Genomic DNA, 17,399 nt, shown 5'->3' with positions numbered 1-17,399 from the left:
AGAATAGGAGATACTTACATCCTTTTGCCTGTGAAATCCTATCTGTCCCACATCCATGTCTGCTGTTTTCTTCAAGTTAGACCACGGTGTATATACCACATTAACATTGTTCATCTTGCAGCCTGACAAGAGAAACTTCTCTTCAGCATGTAAGGCAAGAAAACACTAGACAATGCTTTCCTCTCAAACTTCCCATTAATAATCACAAGCCAACAAGGATAAAGTTAAATACAATTAAACTAAAAATATCATCAAAATAACAAAATGTTAAGTCATTCAGGTATTTTTCTATTACTCACAAAATGGCAGCTGATTTATTAAATAAAATTACCATTAAATTATTGTACTACAGTAGAAAAAGCAATGGGGGCAAGAAATAAAAACACCTGGACTTTGGCCCAGACTCTGTTCTATGTGACCTTAGGTAAGTTAACCTCTCTAGCCCTTAAGTTTCCTCATGTGTAAAATGATGAAGTCAGACAAAGTGCTCTCTAAGATTCTTACCTATTCTAACATTACGATGTACATCTGCAACCCCATGACTAGCCAGGTCTGAGTAATCAAAGCTCCATGAATTAAGAGTCCTCAGGAAGAGATGGTCTCTCTACTTCACTTTTGTTTGTTCATTTATTGAAAGCTACAACCAGGGGCAAAAGAAGACAAAGAACAAATTCCCCCATTTCTCCAGTGGGGAAGTCTCAGGGGTATCAGGGAGAATAGGATGCCAGTACAGTTTCTGGGGCTGTGGGAAAGTAGAACATGTTAGTCTTGAGGTGTCTGGAGTAATATGAGAGGTAGGAGAGTCTTAGGTGGTAAGCTAGCTGATATCTGTGCCTCTGCAGTAGGAGGCATGCTGGGGGCTGAGACTTGGGTTCATTAACTATCTAAGCAAACATGAACATGTCATTTACCCTCTCTGGGCCTCAGTTTGGTCCTCTGTAAGTGAGAGGCTTAGATTCAATATGATTCTAGTTACGAATTTTTATTTCCTATGCTAACTCATAAGTGCTGCTTTGATTTTGCCAGGCCAAATCCACTAGGGTGAGAAAAGAGGGGGTATAGAGAAAAAAAAGGAATGAAAAAAGAGTTCAGTATATTGGAAAGCTGAGTAGGCAGTCCATACAATGGTACTGGGAGAGAGGAGAGCCCTTCCTTCCCTTCTCTCTAGATCCTGGAACCAATGAAAAGGCTACACAGGATTGTGGAGGACTAAAAGAAACTTAGAGCTACCATAACTTTCACCAGTCAGCCAGTGAATATGAAAAGGAGGATGAGAAAGAAATAAGAACGAAAGCCAAAGGAATGAGACACACATTTTTTAACTGGTAAATTTCATTGGAAATTTTTTTTAAAATCCTGCTTTTTAACTACAAAAAGCTAAGTGTCCTAAAACAACAAAAAGAACTTACAAATTTACAAAAGAGAAAACATGGGATTTTACACAGCTATTAACAATACGGCAGTATAGTATAAAGAAAAGAACACTAGAGAACAGATCTGGTCTCTAGACACCACACTTATAAACCGGAAATTCACTTAAGCACCCTGGGTCATGACTCTCGTCTATAAAACAAGTTAACTAAGACTACAAGATCTTTAGCAGAAATTCCTCACATAAAAGTATACTTAATTTTCTTGAAATATAGATTGTCTGAGAAAACGTCCAAGAAAATGTAGGGAGGACAACTAGGTGACACAGTGGATAAAGTGCCAGGAGTCAGGAAAGACTCATCTTTCTGAGTTCAAATTTGGCCTCAAAAACTTAGTGTGTGACCCTGGGCAAGTCACTTAATCCTGTCTGCCTCAGTTCCTCATCTATAAAATGAGCTGAGGAAGGAAATGGCGAACCACTTCAGTATCTTTGCAAAGAAAACTCCAAATGGAGTCACATAATGTCAGATATGGCTGAAACAAGTGAACATCCACAACAACCACAACAACAAAGAAAACATAGGCTGCATATTTCAGCTATCTTTAAGGTCTCTTTCAGCACAAGGCCTATCGTCTCAAAGACCTCATTTCTGCCTAACCAAGTAAAGGGTACCTCCTGATGATACCCGATAAACAGAACAAAAGGAGGTAGTGAAAGATAAATCCATCTGCAAAACCCAATATTATCCTGACACGAGCTACATATCCTCCCACCTCCAAACCCCATTTCCACCCCAAACTACATTCCTTTCCCACATCAAATCTTACTTTCACCCTCTTCTCATCAACTCCTAAGCCAACTCCAATAGTATCTGTTCCACCTGAGCCTCTTTCATACCTCAATTCTGCTCCTATAATTCAATCTATCTTAACAAACTCTCAACTCCTAACTTACATCTTAATGTCCATCTACCTTCAGAATACCTTAACCTGGAACCCTTTTATTCACCTCCTTAATTGTCGAGAGGCTGTAGCTAGTACATATCATGCCCTAACAAAACAATGGATGACAACATCATCTGATCTACTTCCTCTCAACTCAAAAGGAAAAAAAAAAGTCAAAAAGCATATATGCATGAAAAGGGCAAGGGAAAGCAAGTGATCTTCAGCAATGGAATCTAATGACCAAATGACAAACCTACAAATAAATGCATCTCATGCTGAGCTAATAATATTAACTTAGTATACAAAAACCTTTTACAAATCACCTTAAAGACAGACTTTAAAGAGCCTAAGGTAATCTTTCATTTCAGGCAAGAAAAATAAATTAGTGGGATGAATTAAGATACAGGGAAATGAAAAGTATATTATTTTATAAGAAAAAACTACAGGTGCTTTTTACGTAGCAAAGCCACCATTTATAAAGGGTAAACTAATGAAGGCATGCTCCTCATCATTTTTACACATTAAAAATAGTGCATTTTGGGGCAGCTCAGTGGCGCAGTGGAAAGAGCACCAACCCTGGAGTCAGGAGGAACTGAGTTCAAATCCAGCCTCAGACACATAACAATTACTAGCTATGCGACCCTGTGCAAGTCACTTAACCCCACTGCCCAGCACCCCCGCCTTAAAAAAGTGCATTTTAAAAAGAAATAGAAACATTCTTGGATATATAATACTACAAATTATGAAAATGCCTCAGACAAAGATTACCTTGAATACTATTGGCCTTCACAAGGTGTGCACAATCCATCAGCACTTCCTTTGGAATGTCTTCTATCCTTTCCCCCTGAAACACAAATGTAACCTAACTGGATGACATGATTTTAATGCTGACCAAAACCTAAGCATGTGCAGAGTTCAGCGTACCCTACTGGGGTCTATTTTATTCAATGAGAGGATTCTAATATAACAGAGCAGAAAAAAGCAAAATTGACAGGAGCCAAAGGAAGTTTATCTTTTCATTCTCTCCAATTTTAGTAATTAATATATTAAGTAAATTGACTGGAGAAATATGAGTAACATGTGATGCTTCTCGTTGGGGAAAAAAAATCATAGGATCATAGATTTGGAAGTGGAAAGAACTTTAGGTTATCTACACCAATTCCCTCATTTTAAAGATAAGGAAACAGGCACTATAAAGTGGCAGAGACAGGATTCAAACCTCTTGATTCAAACTCAGGACTCTTTCCATCGCACTACAAATATATATTTTAAAAGAAGTTGGCTCCAATTACCTTGTGCAGCCGGAGGTACACATGAGCTGAAGAGAGTTTGTCCACGTGAAACCTACAAAAGAGGGAAATCATTTTTAAGAGGAGGCTTACGACAAGTATAAGTACAGTATGAGGATAGAAAGAAGACTGGTTAGTATAGTGGAAGAAAAAAACTGAACAGACAGGGCATGACCATAACAGAAGCAGCTCAAGTTCTTCAAGGCAATTCTCAAAACATTGTCTGTATGTCCCAAGTATGTGTAGTTCTGCTACCTCTCTTTTAGGTACTCTGTTAGAGATACAGCATCCATTAATTTGTCTAAATTTTCATTAACCTGTTTACATCTCCAGAATATATGCACCCTCTTGGGGGTGATGAGCTTTACATGTTAACTTTCCATGCAGCAAAGCATTACTGCTATTGCAAGCTTCAGCAGGTGCTCCCAGTTCTGGGGTCACCATATTCTGTTTACACATCTCGATCTAGAGCCGTCCATTTGCTTTGTGAATCTGATGATTTTGATCGTATCCCATTCTCACTTGATCTTTCCAAACTCAAGTGTATCCTGCCTTTTCTGAGAAACAAGGACCTTCAAAAACACATCATGTTCCAAGCAGTAGAAACACCCTGATTCTGTACAAAGGTGTGATTATTATGCTGCTTATTCCAGTGCCATTCTCACTGACACCAGGCATCTGAGAAGCAGCACCAGAGCAGGAATCTCCAGTAAAGAGTTCACAATGATATCCAGATGCTCCTAGTGGATGGATCACTACTCATCTCAGAACTCTCACTTTATCATCTTGTATTGCATTATTCTTCCCACGTAAGTTTATCTACTATTTTTCAACCCATTCACAGAATCAACATGAGCTCTTTCTGCTTATAAACATTCTTCACGGCATTTCACAACCCAAGGGAACTAAGTATCATCTACATAAACCTGGAAATTTCATTGTGAATTTCCCTTTCGTGGTTCTGGCACTGATCCCTAAGGATTACTACTATAAACCATTTTCCACCACAAAAAAAAAGGGACTTTTTCTTACTTTTTCTTTCTTCTTCATAACCCAACACTTGTTTCTGTAATTTTATTTTTTAACCATGTAGTTTATTTTTAGCATTTTTTAAAATTTTGAGTTCCAAGTTCTTCCCTCCCCTCCAATATCTCTCCCACCTTTTGAAAAGGCAAGCAATGATACCAATTATACAAAACATTTCCTTATTAGCCATGTTACACCACTCTCCCCTCCAAAAAAAGCAAGAGAAATAAAGAAAGTGAAAAAATTATACTTCAATTTACACTCAAGAGTTCATGATTCCTCTCTCTGGAGATGGTTAGCATTTTTCATCACGAGTCCTTTGAACTGTCTTGGATCACTGTATTGACCAGAGTGGCTAATTTTTTCCCAATTGATCATCATTACAATATTGCTGTTTCTGTGTACAATGATTTGGTTCTACTCATTTCACTTTGCATCAGTTCATATCGAAACCATTCCTCTCATCATTTCTTGCAGTACAATATTCCATCACAACCATATGCCACACCTCGTTCAGCCATTCCCCAATTGATAGGCATCCCATCCATTTTCAATTCTTTACTACTACAAAAAGGGCTACTATAAATATTTTTGTACAAATAGGTCCTTTTCCTTTGATCTCTTTGGGACACAGACCTAGAAGTAGTATTGCTGGGTCAAAGGGTACACATAGTTTTATAGACTTTTGGGCATAGTTTCAAATTGTTCTCCAGAATGATTGGACCAGTTCATAATTCCACCACTAGTGCATTAGTGTGCCATATATTTCCCCTCCAGCATTTGTCATTTTCTTTTTCTGTCACATTAGCCAATCTGATAGATGTAAGGTGGTAACTTGAAGCTGTTTTAATTTGCATTTCTCTAATCAATAATAATGTAGAGCATTTTTTTCATATGAATATAAATAGCTTTGATTTCTTTTTCTGAAAATTGTCTGTTCGTATCCTTTGACCATTTATCAACTGAGGAATGGCTCTTATGTTTATAAATTTGACTCAGGTCCCTATATATTTGAGAAATGAAGTCTTTATTAGAGAAATTCGCTATAAAAAGTTTTGTTATTACTTTATTGTCCATGGTATTTTTAACTAGTTTCTCTGATTATCTCTTTTAATTAAGTCTATTTTGCCTTTTGTTTTAATCTGAGATCATAATTGCTACCCCTGCCTTTTTTACTTCAGCTGAAGCATGACAGATTCTAGAATACTCTAGCCACCTATATTTTAACTCTTTTTACGTATTACTTTCAAGTGTGTTTCTTGTAAATAACATATTGTTGGATTCTGGTTACTAAATCATTTTGCTCTTTATTTCTGTTTTATGGGTGAGTTCATTCCATTCACAACCATGACTATGATTACTAACTGTGTATTTCCCTCAATCCTATTTTCTTCTATTTAGCCTTCTCTCTCTCTCTCTCTCTTTATCCTCAATTCTATTTTCCTCTTTTTACCCAGTCCCTCCTCAAAAGTCTGTTTAACTTCTCACCACTGCCTCCCTTAATCTGCCCTCCCTTTTATCACACCTACCTCTTTCTCTTTTCCTCTTCCTGGCTTACTTCTCTATTGAGAAGTATAGATTTCTATACCCAAATAAGTGTGCGTATATACTCCTCCCTCTTTGAACTAATTCTGATGTGAGCTTCAGGTGTCACCCACCCCCGCAATTTCTCTTCCACTATAAAACCTCCTCCTTGTATGCCTCTTTAATGTGAGATAATTTTCCCCATTCTTCCTCTCCCTTTCCTTTCTCCCAAGGCATTCCTTTTTCTCACACCTTTCTTTTTTTTTTCTTTTTTGGAGATCATTTCAACATAATCAACTCACACCCATGCCTCTGTCTATGTAGGCTCCTTCTAGCTGTCCTAATTATGATAAAGTTCTTAGGAGTCACGTGTATCATCTACACATACAGGGATGTAAATAGTTTAATTTTACTAAGTCTCTTAAAACTTCTCTTTCATGTTTATCTTTTTACGCTTTTCTTCTGTTTTTGAATGTTGAATTTTCTATTCAGCTTTGGTCTTTTCATCAGAAATGCCTGAAAGTCTTCTATGTCATTAAATATCCATTTTAGCCCCTGAGGGTTTATACTCAGTTTTGCTGAGTAGGTGATTCTTGGTTGTAATACTGGCTCCTCCGCCTCCCAGAATATCATATTCCAAGCCCTCTGCTCCTTTAATGTGGAAGCTGGAAAGAAGTATCCAAACTAAGGGAAACAAATCTACATGCCTTTAAGTATCTTATAGTCCGACTATCCTCACTGTTCATAGTAGAATAGTGATTAGATTATTTAAAAAGAATGTTAGGAAAAAGTAATATATTGGTCAAAAAAAGGCTCCAGAAAAAACAAAAAGACAAGTATGTGTAGATGTTGTGATGACTGCCAAGGCTACAGCATCAGGAGAAAACCCCTGGCTTAGGTAATGGTAGTAAAAACTGGGAGCGAGCATAGCAGTCAGCTATTTATAATCTGATCTCCTTAGATGCGAAGACGGGGCACTAGCCGTGCTCTTAATTTGATGTCTTATTTCGGATCATGGAGTCTTAAGTTGGCTAGACTCTTCTTTACAGTTAATGAATGACACTCCGTTAGAGAACAAAGAGAGCTACTCACCAAATATCTTCTGGCCAGCCGTATTTTATTAGATCTTCATCTGAAGGAGACATGAGAGAAGGATAAGAAGCATATTCTAGTAACTAGATATCACTTAAGATTGGCCACGGTTTATAATACAAAAACAAACAAACAAACACCACTCTGGTTTTTCTACTTCAAGCATTTTAGGGGTGGTGGTAGTAGTAAGCTATTTAAACCAAGAGTGCTCATTAGGTTGTTGTGAACTATAAGTAGTCCCCAGAGTTCAGCAAGGAGGCCAATAAGTTAGCCCAATGCATGAGATGTTTGAATGCAAACTCTTTGAGGGCAGACACTACATGTTTTATTCATCTTTGTAGAGCCCTCAGCACATAAAACGGTGCCTTGAAAATAGCAGGTTCTCCATAAATTTGAGTTAAATGTCTGAATGCACAATAGTTTCTGGTCAAAGTTCCCAGATAGAAAAGAGAAGTGGTGAATATCTTCAAGTGACTTTACTGCTTTAAAACCAGGTGAGTTAATTTTTTTAATTGAGTTAATGAATGAGTCAGTTTTTTAAAAGATTAGAAAATATGGTTAAAATTCTTTTTTATGAAAGAATTATAAAAATCCATACCCTGATAGCAACAGCCCAAGACCCTGAACCCAAGGGCCTTGGGAATAGCAGTGCTTCTGGCCTAGTGCCCCCTGCTATCATCTTGAGAAGCAGTCTCTGCAGAAATGCAGGCTGATAACTGTTCTGAGAGGGGCTATTGCTACAACTACTGAAGATCTAGAAAAGAAAGTTCTTGCCACCAAAGCCTTTGGCATTGTAAAACAGTTCAACATTGGAAACTAATATTTTATCAGTGGACATTATGACATTAAAGAAAAGGTATTTTCATCTACTTTGCTCTTCACCCCAAGGACCATAGGACTCTTCCATCAGACTTGCAGCTAAAACTTTCATATGTGTTTTCTCCCCCATTAGAAATGTGAGCTCCTTGAGAGCTCTTCTATTTTATTTATTTTTATTTGTACCCACAGCTCTTAGCACTGTGCTCTGCATATAGAAGTGCTTAATAAATGATTTAATCATTCATTCATTCATTATTATATTTTAACTTAAGCTTAAAGATATCACCATGAAAAAAGGCATTGACTACTGAGACATTCACTTAGCCTTTTTATAAAAGTTTTATAAATATCAAATGTCCTGTTATCAATTTCCAGTTCATGTTCCTTCCAATATTCCCAATATCCAGTTACCATGGTCATTTGCTAATTGCAGATGAAGAGTTTAGCATTATCCTAACATGGGCAATTAGTAGTTATTGCTCCATAACACCAACTATTATAAATTATAAGGCCAAGAGTAAAGCATAAAAAAAAATTTTTTAAAAAAGTAAAGCATAAGAAATGTGTATATGGGTAGGTGTGTGTATATGTAAAAACCATCACATGTGAAAAAGAAATGATTGTTTTGCTTTTTGCAGATGAGATGATGGTTTACTTAGAGAACCCTAAAGAATCAGCTAAAAAATTAACTGAAATTAATAACTTCAGCAAAATAGCAGAATATAAAATAAATCCATAAAAATAATCAGCATCTCTATATATTACCAACAAAATTCAGCAGGAGGAGATAGGAAAAAAAATTCCATTTAAAACAACTTATTATTGTTGCTCAAACTCTTCATGACCCCATAGGACCACAGCACACCAATACTGTCTATGAAGTTTTCTTGGTAAAGATACTGGAGTGGTTTGCCATTTCCTTCTCCAATGGACAAAGGCAAACAGAGGTTAAGTGATTTGCCCTGGGTCACACAGTTAGTAAGTGTCTAAGGCTGATTTAAACTCAGGTATTTCTGACTCCTAGCTCAGCACTCTATCCACCTAGATGCCTCTAAAAAACTACACAATATGTAAAATATTTAGGATTCAACCACCAAGATATATATAGGAACTACATGACTACAACTGACTGAACAGAAACAGACAGATCTTAGTCAATGGAAAAATATAAATTGCTCACAAGACTGAACCAATATAAGAATGACACCAATATTCAGTGTCAGACCAATCAAACTACCAAAGTTTTATTTTAGAAAGCTAAAAAAAAAGAAAGAAAGAAATCTGGAGGAACAAAAGCTCAAGAATTTTGAGGGGCCTAGTAGTATCAGATCTCAAAATGCACTACAACACAATAATAAACAAAAGTATTTGAGGCTGGTTAAAAAATTTGTGGGGGCAGCTAGGTGGCGCAGTGGATAGAGCACCGGCCCTGAAGTCAGGAGGACCTGAGTTCAAATCTGGCCTCAGTCCAAACACTTGATACATACTAGCTGTGTGACCCTGGGGAAGTCACTTAACCCCAACTGCCAAAAAAAAAGTAAAAAATTTGAGACTAAGCAGTGGATAAGATTGGGTGGGTATATCACATACAGAAGCAGAAGAACTTAGTTACCTGGTGGTCAATAAACTTAAAAGCCCTAGCTATCAGGGTAAGAATTCACTATTCAACAAAAATTGCCAGAAAAATAGGAAATGGGTCTGGCAGAAATCAAGTTTAGACCAACATTTTACAATGACTTAGGTTTAAAAGGTCACACCTTAAACAAATTAGAGGAATGAAGAAGTTATCTTTCAAATCTGAAAACAGGGGAAGCGTTCATGACCACAGCAGATAAAATTGCCAATTTTGTTCACTTAAAATTTTTAAAGTTTTGTAAACACAAAATCAAATGCAGTTGAGATTAGAAGAGAAAAACAGTTAACTAGAAAAAAATCTTTTCAGCAAAGTTCCTGTTAAAGATCTAATTTCCAAGATATACAAAGAAATTATTCACATTTTTAAGAATAAGAGCTATTGGGGCAGGTAGGTGGCGCAGTGGATAGAGCACCGACCCTGAAGTCAGGAGGACCTGAGTTCAATTCCAGCCTCAGACCAAACACTTGACACTTACTAGCTATGTGACCTTGGGCAAGTCACTTAACCCCAAATGCCTTTAAAAAAAAAAAAGAGTAAGAGCTATTCTCGAATTGATAAATAGTTAATAGTTATAAAAGCAGGCAGTTGTCTGCAGAAGAAATTCAAGCTAGCCATAGCCATATAAAAAGCAAAAATTATCCAAATCACATGCAAATTAAATCAATTTTTACCACCAAAGAACTTCACCATTAACTTTCTAACGCTGCGGTTCTTTGAATTTAATTAGCCTTGTCCTCAGATTATAGGCAACAGTCTAACACCAGGCTTATATTCAAAGTCTTTTTTCTAGCATGACTTTCTAGAACTTACTATCCTGAGGTTCCTCAAACAAAACATATATTTGTGGACATTTGTGGACATGGGCCACGTGAGAAATTGTTTTGCGTGTCTATGCATATGTTACAAGGGTTTGGCTTTTTTGTTTTGTTTTGTTTTTCAATGAGGGGTGAGATGGAAAGAGGAAATAAATGTTTAATTTGAAAATTTTTAAAGGAGTCAGCATGATCTAGAATGTATACATACATATGCTTCCTGTTGAATTTTAAATAAAATCATACCAGTAAACTAAGGAAAGTTATTTAATGTGAATGCCTAGATTCAAAGACTGCTAAAGTGATAATCTATCTTTAACAGAAATAGCTTCTTCTGTGGTTTTAGAATGAATAATGGATTCTCAGGCAGTTAGATGGCTCAGTGGATAGAGTGCTGGGCTTCGAGTCAGGAAGACCAGAGTTCAAATCTGACCTCAGATAATTACTAGCTGTGTGACCCTGGGCAAGTCACTTAATTTTGGTTTGTCGCTGGAAAAAGAAATGGCAAAACACTCCAGTATCCTTGCCAAAAAAACCCCATGGCCAGTACTAGCACGATATGGTCTGCAGGGTCATGAAGAGTTGGACATGACTGAACAACAACAAAACTGGTTTCTTCCTCAATTCATTCCAAATTGAGAAATTGCCTGAGAATTTAAAAATAAGTTATTTTCCTAGTATGTAAATAAAGAGAAAGAGATAGTTTAAACTTCTTACACTGAATTGGCTGAAATAATCTTTAATCTTCATTTTAAAATACTTAGATATCAAGGATCTATATTTTATTTGGTGTGGGTTCTCCTTCCATCAATATAAACCACAATTCCACTATGCCTATTTAAAAAGTCTACAACTTTCACAGCCACAGTACTGTATCACCAACCTTCTGGTGATGAGCTCAGATAATTAATTAGCTTTGCCTTAGTAAATTTGCATTTACTATCCGCTGACACAGCCCTGAAGACCCTGGGTGATAATCATACCACAATAAGGCAACAGAGTTGGTCTTTGGTGAAGGTTAAAAAACAAAAACAAAACAAGATATACACAAATAAAGCAAAACACATTTAGCAAAACTGAAGGAGATATAACTCAACTGGGAGCCAAAAGACTTGAATTAAAATTCCTGTCACTACCTAGTTGGATGACCCTGAATTAATCTCTGTTAATAGTTTATAAGCATTTTCAGGTACATTAACTTTCCTAATTTATTCCTTTATAATAGCCCTTTGGGGTAGGTTTATCCTTATTTTACAGATGAGGAAACTAAGTCTCTACTCTAAAGGGAATATTGAATGCAGAAGTTCGCTTATTTGAATATAGAAGTTCAGGTAGTTTAAAAAGATAATCAGTGCTTTTAGTCACTTTAAAATATGGTATTTGATCATTTGGCTTACTGTCCTTTCTTTTGGCCTTTTTGCTCTCCACTGTGGGGTAGGCAGAAAAGAAAAATAAATTCAGGAATTTTAATAGTCTCTAGAGAACCTAAGATAAAGTATACTACCCATCTCTTTATAGAGAAGTGATAAACTTAGGATGCAGAACACATATATCTTCAGATACAGTTAATGTGGACATTTGTTTTGCTTGAAACTTAGCATATTTGTTAGAGGAGTTATTCCCCATATGATGAAAATGAAAAGAGAAAGGAGAAAGGGAGAGGAAAAGAAGGTCGCTGAGGCCTCTTCCTTTTTTTTTTAAATGCACAGGGAAAAAAAAAGGTCAGAAAGAAGCACAGCCAAATGGGATAGTTTGAAAGTTTTAAGCTGAACTTATAAACTTGAAAAAGAAAAGCATGCTATACGTAACAGAGATCAGGAGTTTTGTGTACAATCTTTTTATGTTCTACTATGTATATGGAAATGCCCATTTTATTTGTTGTTTGTTATGTTTAGAATAAAAATAAAATCATAAAAAGAAAAGAATAAATAAGACCTATGTCCAAGCTGAGAGGTTCCTTACAACTTCTAAGATCCTATGGTTTACCTTTCTCTCATTTTCAGACCATGTATGACTCTCTGATTCCACCTGCTGGCCAATGAGAGGAATAAGCTAGCCTCTGTGAGAGAAAATAAGAAACTGCCAAAGCTATGATTTATAGCTGTCTATCCAAAAGATCAAGACCCCAAGCATGATAAAGGCTACTAGAGAAGATCATGCTTGTGCCAAAAATTCCTTGTAGTATATAAAGTATTTTTCTTCTATGCCAGGAGATAAGAGGATTTTAAGAAGTGAAAAGATCACCAGAAGATGAGAAAAAATCTCCATAATTTCAAGAGCAGTGAAGGGTCTAATTTAAAAGGCTTCAAGAAAGAAGTCAAGATTATAAAAGCAGTAACTTCTTACTGCTATCTCTGGCTATAAAAATGAAGGAAAAGCCAAAATCTAAGAAACTGGGCTCCATCACAGGCCACCGGGCAGCAGAGAAGTTAAAAAATATAAAGTACCATTTCTGGCTTAAAGATGGGTTAATGGCACTTGCAGCAGTCACAAGTCTCCTTAGGCTCTGGACACTTGATGCTCTATATCACCTTCTACTGCCCATTATTTTGTGGAGACAAACAGAAGAGGGAAAGGGCTTCAGTACAAGGCAACTCAGTATCCACACTGGAATTATTGTAACACCTTTGGTGAGCTACATTTCCCTGTTTTATGCCTCACTTGATATTTATGAACAAGGATATTTCTACTGTTATGTCCAAGGAATCTTGAATAATTACTACAAATGGATGGGAGACATTTTGTTGAAAAACAGTCTTTAAGGTGACATTTTTCTCTACTGCTTTTTTTTTATCAATAATAAGCACAGTGGGATCTTACATTCTTCTATAGCTTTGAATCAACTGTAAAACAGTAAAGATGTGGTCCACTATGGCACTTGCAAAAAAAAAATCTGTATATTCCCTAATATCCTCATTAAAGATCACCTCATTTTGTGTATAATCAATCAAAAGAGCTTGGCCTGACTATACACATAAAGAAAACTAAATAGATGAAGAATGTTTATTGCCCAGATTTTGACATTTGGATAGAAAGCCTATAGGCCTTGTCTATCAGTCTGTATATTTAGGAGTAGGGCCTGAAGATAGACAGGAGGAGAGTAAGCTGTATTGACTTTGGGAAGCTGCAAAGCTCCTTTACCCAAGTTTTCCATGAGAACAAAGACTCATCATCTTTTTAATACCAACATTCTACCTTAGTTGTATATGACAGAGACATGGAATACAACAGTCTCTTAAGAATTAAAAATGAGTATCACACAGATGGCAATGGAGAGCTCATGGTGGGTATGAGCAGGCTACAATATATAAACAATGAGGAACTTTTAAGAAGAGCAATAAAAGATGTCTGATATGAAGAAAATATATAATCCTAAGGTAAGGGATAACATAGATTTCAGTCTGTACTCTGAATCCCACCTGTTGGTCAGGAGATATGTAAGCATGTTTCATCGTTTGTAGTCATGGCTGGTTATGATATGGATCAGAGTTCTCGGGTCTTTCCAGCTGTTTATCTCTATAATGTGAACCTTACCTTTTGCAGGTCATTGACCTATTCTACCTTTCTGACCTTACATTTTGCAGCTCTAAAATACTGAACATTTAAAACCACAAGATCCTCAATACTCTATCTGCCTCTTACAGCAAGTTCTGCAATCAATTTTACACTATGCTTTAAGAGATTCTTATTTGCATCCACATTCATTTGTGGTAATTATTCAAGATTCCTTGGAACATCCACAAGGAAAAGAAAACAGGAAACCCAGGAAAACAAAAACTAGAGAACCAGGGAGAGGCCCATAAATACAGTAGTTCAGCTCTGTACTTCCTAGGGTAGAGTTATTTTGCCCTGTGAGACCCCCTCCAGCTGGGGGAAGAAGAGACAGGGCCTAGGGAACTTAGGTGACTTGAAGGGAGCACTAGATGAACACCTCTGCTCCATGGCTGTGAAACGGAAGCACTGTGACTCTAAATTCCTCTGGCCATCAATGTGCTGCTCTCCCTTTTCCTATACCTAACCACCTCCTCACTCTCTCTCTCCCCCCAAGGTCCCCAGGATTCTGAGCATCAGGGACACAAACTATTACCTTAAGCCCATGGGAGTCAACCTGTAGTCTAGCCTGTCTCCTCATTTTTTATAATGCAAAAACTATACCCTGAACTATGATATCCAAGTAGCAACTTGGACCACAAAGAAGAAGGTTGGCTTTACTACACAATCAAAAGTGACATAAATTATAAAGCATGAAAAAGGTTTCTTATTCAGTCTCAGAAACATTAGCAGGTATCAAATCAATCAACAATTAGCTTCTTATTAAGAAGCTAATAAGTGCCAGGCACTGTGTTAGGTGCTGGGGTACAAAAACAACATTAAAATGTTCCCTGACCTCACAAAACCTAGCTTGGGGAGACAACAGGTACCTATATAGGTGTATACATGTTAACTTGAGAGGAAAGGCATTAGGACTGGGGAGGAGGACAGAAGGGAGGGGGACATGGGAATCATGAAAGGATTAATGTAGAAGGTGATGCGTGAAAAGAATTAAGGATTCCTGACCCTGGGCAAGTCACTTAACCCCACTGCTTCACCCAAAAAAAAAAAAAAAGAATTAAAGATTCCTTTCTTTTCCCCTTTTAACTCTCCACAGTCTGACTTCCAACCTCATCATTCAATTGAAACTTTCTCTCCAAATTTACTAATGCCCTCTTAATTGCCAAATCTAATGGCCTTTTCCCTGTCCTCCTCTTTCTTGGCTTCTCGGTAGCTTCTGACACTGTTATCACTCTTTCTCTAGGTTTTCAGAACTACTCTCTCCTAGTTCTCCTCCTGCCTATTTGACTGTTCCTTCTCTATGTCCTTTGCTGGATCTTCATTAAGGTTATTTCCAAAAACCACAGGTGCCCCAGAGTTCTGTCATGGACCCTCTTCTCTTCTCCCTCTATTTCACTTGGTAATTCTATCAGCTCCCAAGGACTAAATTATCACCTCTATGCTGATGATTCTCAAATCTACTCTGAGGACTTAATCTCTCTGCTGACGTCCAGTCTCAAATCTCCAACTACCTACTGGACATTTTGAACTTGGATATCCCTTAGACATCTTAAACTCGGTATGTCCAAAACTGAATTCGTCATCTTTCCCCCACAACTTTTCCCTCCTTCCTAATTTCTCTTTTACTATTGAGAGCACAATCATTCTCTCAGTTACCCAAGGGCACAACCTAGGTGTCTTAATCTCACTCTACCTTCCCACATCCAATCTGCTGTCAAGACTCATCGATCGAACTTCTCAGGATCTTTTGTATACTCTCCCGTTTCCACTCTAACCGTGCCACCACTGTGGTTCAGACCCTCACTGCCTCACACGTACGCTATCACAACAGCCTGATGGTTTGTCTCCCTGCCACAAGCCCCTCCTCACTCTACTCCATCCTCCACATGTTGCCAAAGTGACCTTCCTAAAGCACAGATCTAACCATGTCACTTCCCCTACTCAATAAACTCCTGTGGCTCCCTATTACCTCCAGAATCAAATACAAAATCTTCTTTTTGGCATTCAGAGCCTTTTGTAGCTTAGCCTTCCCCGCAATCTTTCCAGTTTTCCTACCTTACCTCCCCTCACCCCCCCCACACACACATTCTATAATTAGTGACATTGGCTTCCTTGTTCTTTCTCCAACAAGAGACACCATCTCTTGACTCCATATATTTTCACTGGCTGCCCCACATGTGTGGAACCTCTCCCCCCTCATCTCCAACTCTTGGCTTCCTTCAAGTCCCAGCTAAAATCCTCCCCAGAACAGGAAGGTCTTCCTGATTCCCTTTAATTCTAATGCCTTTCTTCTGTTGATTATCTCCAAATTTATCCTGTATACAGCTTGTTCAGATCAGTTGTTTGCATGCTGTCCCTCCATTCAGACTGTGAGCTTCTTGAGAGCAGAAATGGTCTTCAGTCTTCTTTGGCATGCCCAACACCTAGTACAGTGCCTGGTACATACTACGTGGCTAATAAATGTTTACTGACTGAGAAGCTGACAGATTCTAAGAAGTGGAACTGAGGAATCCATTCCAGGCAAGGAATGAAGGGTTGTTTATGAGGAACTTTAAGTAGTCGGTTTGGTTGGAGCTCTGAGTGCATGAAGGGGAACAATGGCCAATTTGTAAAGGACTCAAAAAGCCAGAGAGAAGAATTTATATCTGAAGTTACGGAAAGCCACAGGAGTTTGCTGAGTAGAACTGAGAAATGGTCAGGGGTGCACTTTAAGAAAATCAGTTTGGCATTACTGAGGAGAATGGACTGGACTTGAGCCAGGGAAGTCAATTAGGCTATTATAATGGTCTAGGCGAGAGGTAATGAGCTTCTAAACCAAGGGTAGCAGCTGTGTAGGGAGAGGGAGAAAAAAACCAACAATGTGAGAAATGTCTTCACAGCCTCTGACATAGGATTTTTTTATCTGATCTCAACCAAAATAGGTTGATATAGATTTCAAATTCCATAACAATTAACATTATAATGGAACTCTTTATAAGATTTCTAAGCACCAGCCTAATAATTTCAAACCCTATTCAGCACAAACAAAATTCAAACTAAAACATTTTGACACCTAAATTGAAATTTTAATAATAGGATTTTGACCTGAAGGGCAGATTCACAAAAGATCAAAAACTCATTCCCAAATCAAAAAGAAGAGAAAGAAAAATAGTATTACTTACCTGTTGGAAATTTCAAAATCAAATGCTTTGTAAACTTACTTTCATATTTATCCTTTCCCATATAAATGGTGTAAACAGATGAATCAGCTAAGAAGAAGAAAATACAAAAAGGGAAAGAAATCAGATAACATTGTACATTACCTTACAAAACTATGGCATGAAGAAAACAGAC

General features: G+C 37.4%; 1 protein-coding gene across 2 annotated transcripts in view; it reads right to left on the bottom strand.

Annotated features, from left to right (window-relative positions):
* The window catches only part of CCDC25 (coiled-coil domain containing 25), a 43,570-nt gene that overhangs the window by 14,743 nt on the left and 11,428 nt on the right, over window positions 1-17,399 (bottom strand). Inside the window, exons 2-6 of one of the 2 annotated variants that reach the window (XM_027852258.1) lie at window positions 17,228-17,314; window positions 7,248-7,287; window positions 3,609-3,660; window positions 3,085-3,160; window positions 19-122 (exon numbers count right to left, since the gene is read on the bottom strand). In XM_027852258.1, coding sequence (XP_027708059.1) covers window positions 19-122; window positions 3,085-3,160; window positions 3,609-3,660; window positions 7,248-7,287; window positions 17,228-17,314 — 359 coding nt within the window. The remainder of the gene's footprint in view (window positions 1-18; window positions 123-3,084; window positions 3,161-3,608; window positions 3,661-7,247; window positions 7,288-17,227; window positions 17,315-17,399) is intronic. The other variant, XM_027852259.1, reaches the window with a different exon arrangement.

The sequence above is a fragment of the Vombatus ursinus genome, unplaced genomic scaffold, assembly GCF_900497805.2.
Source record: "Vombatus ursinus unplaced genomic scaffold, bare-nosed wombat genome assembly UNPS02000580.1, whole genome shotgun sequence".
NCBI lineage: Eukaryota > Metazoa > Chordata > Mammalia > Diprotodontia > Vombatidae > Vombatus > Vombatus ursinus.
This window is presented reverse-complemented; position numbering and strand designations above follow the sequence as displayed.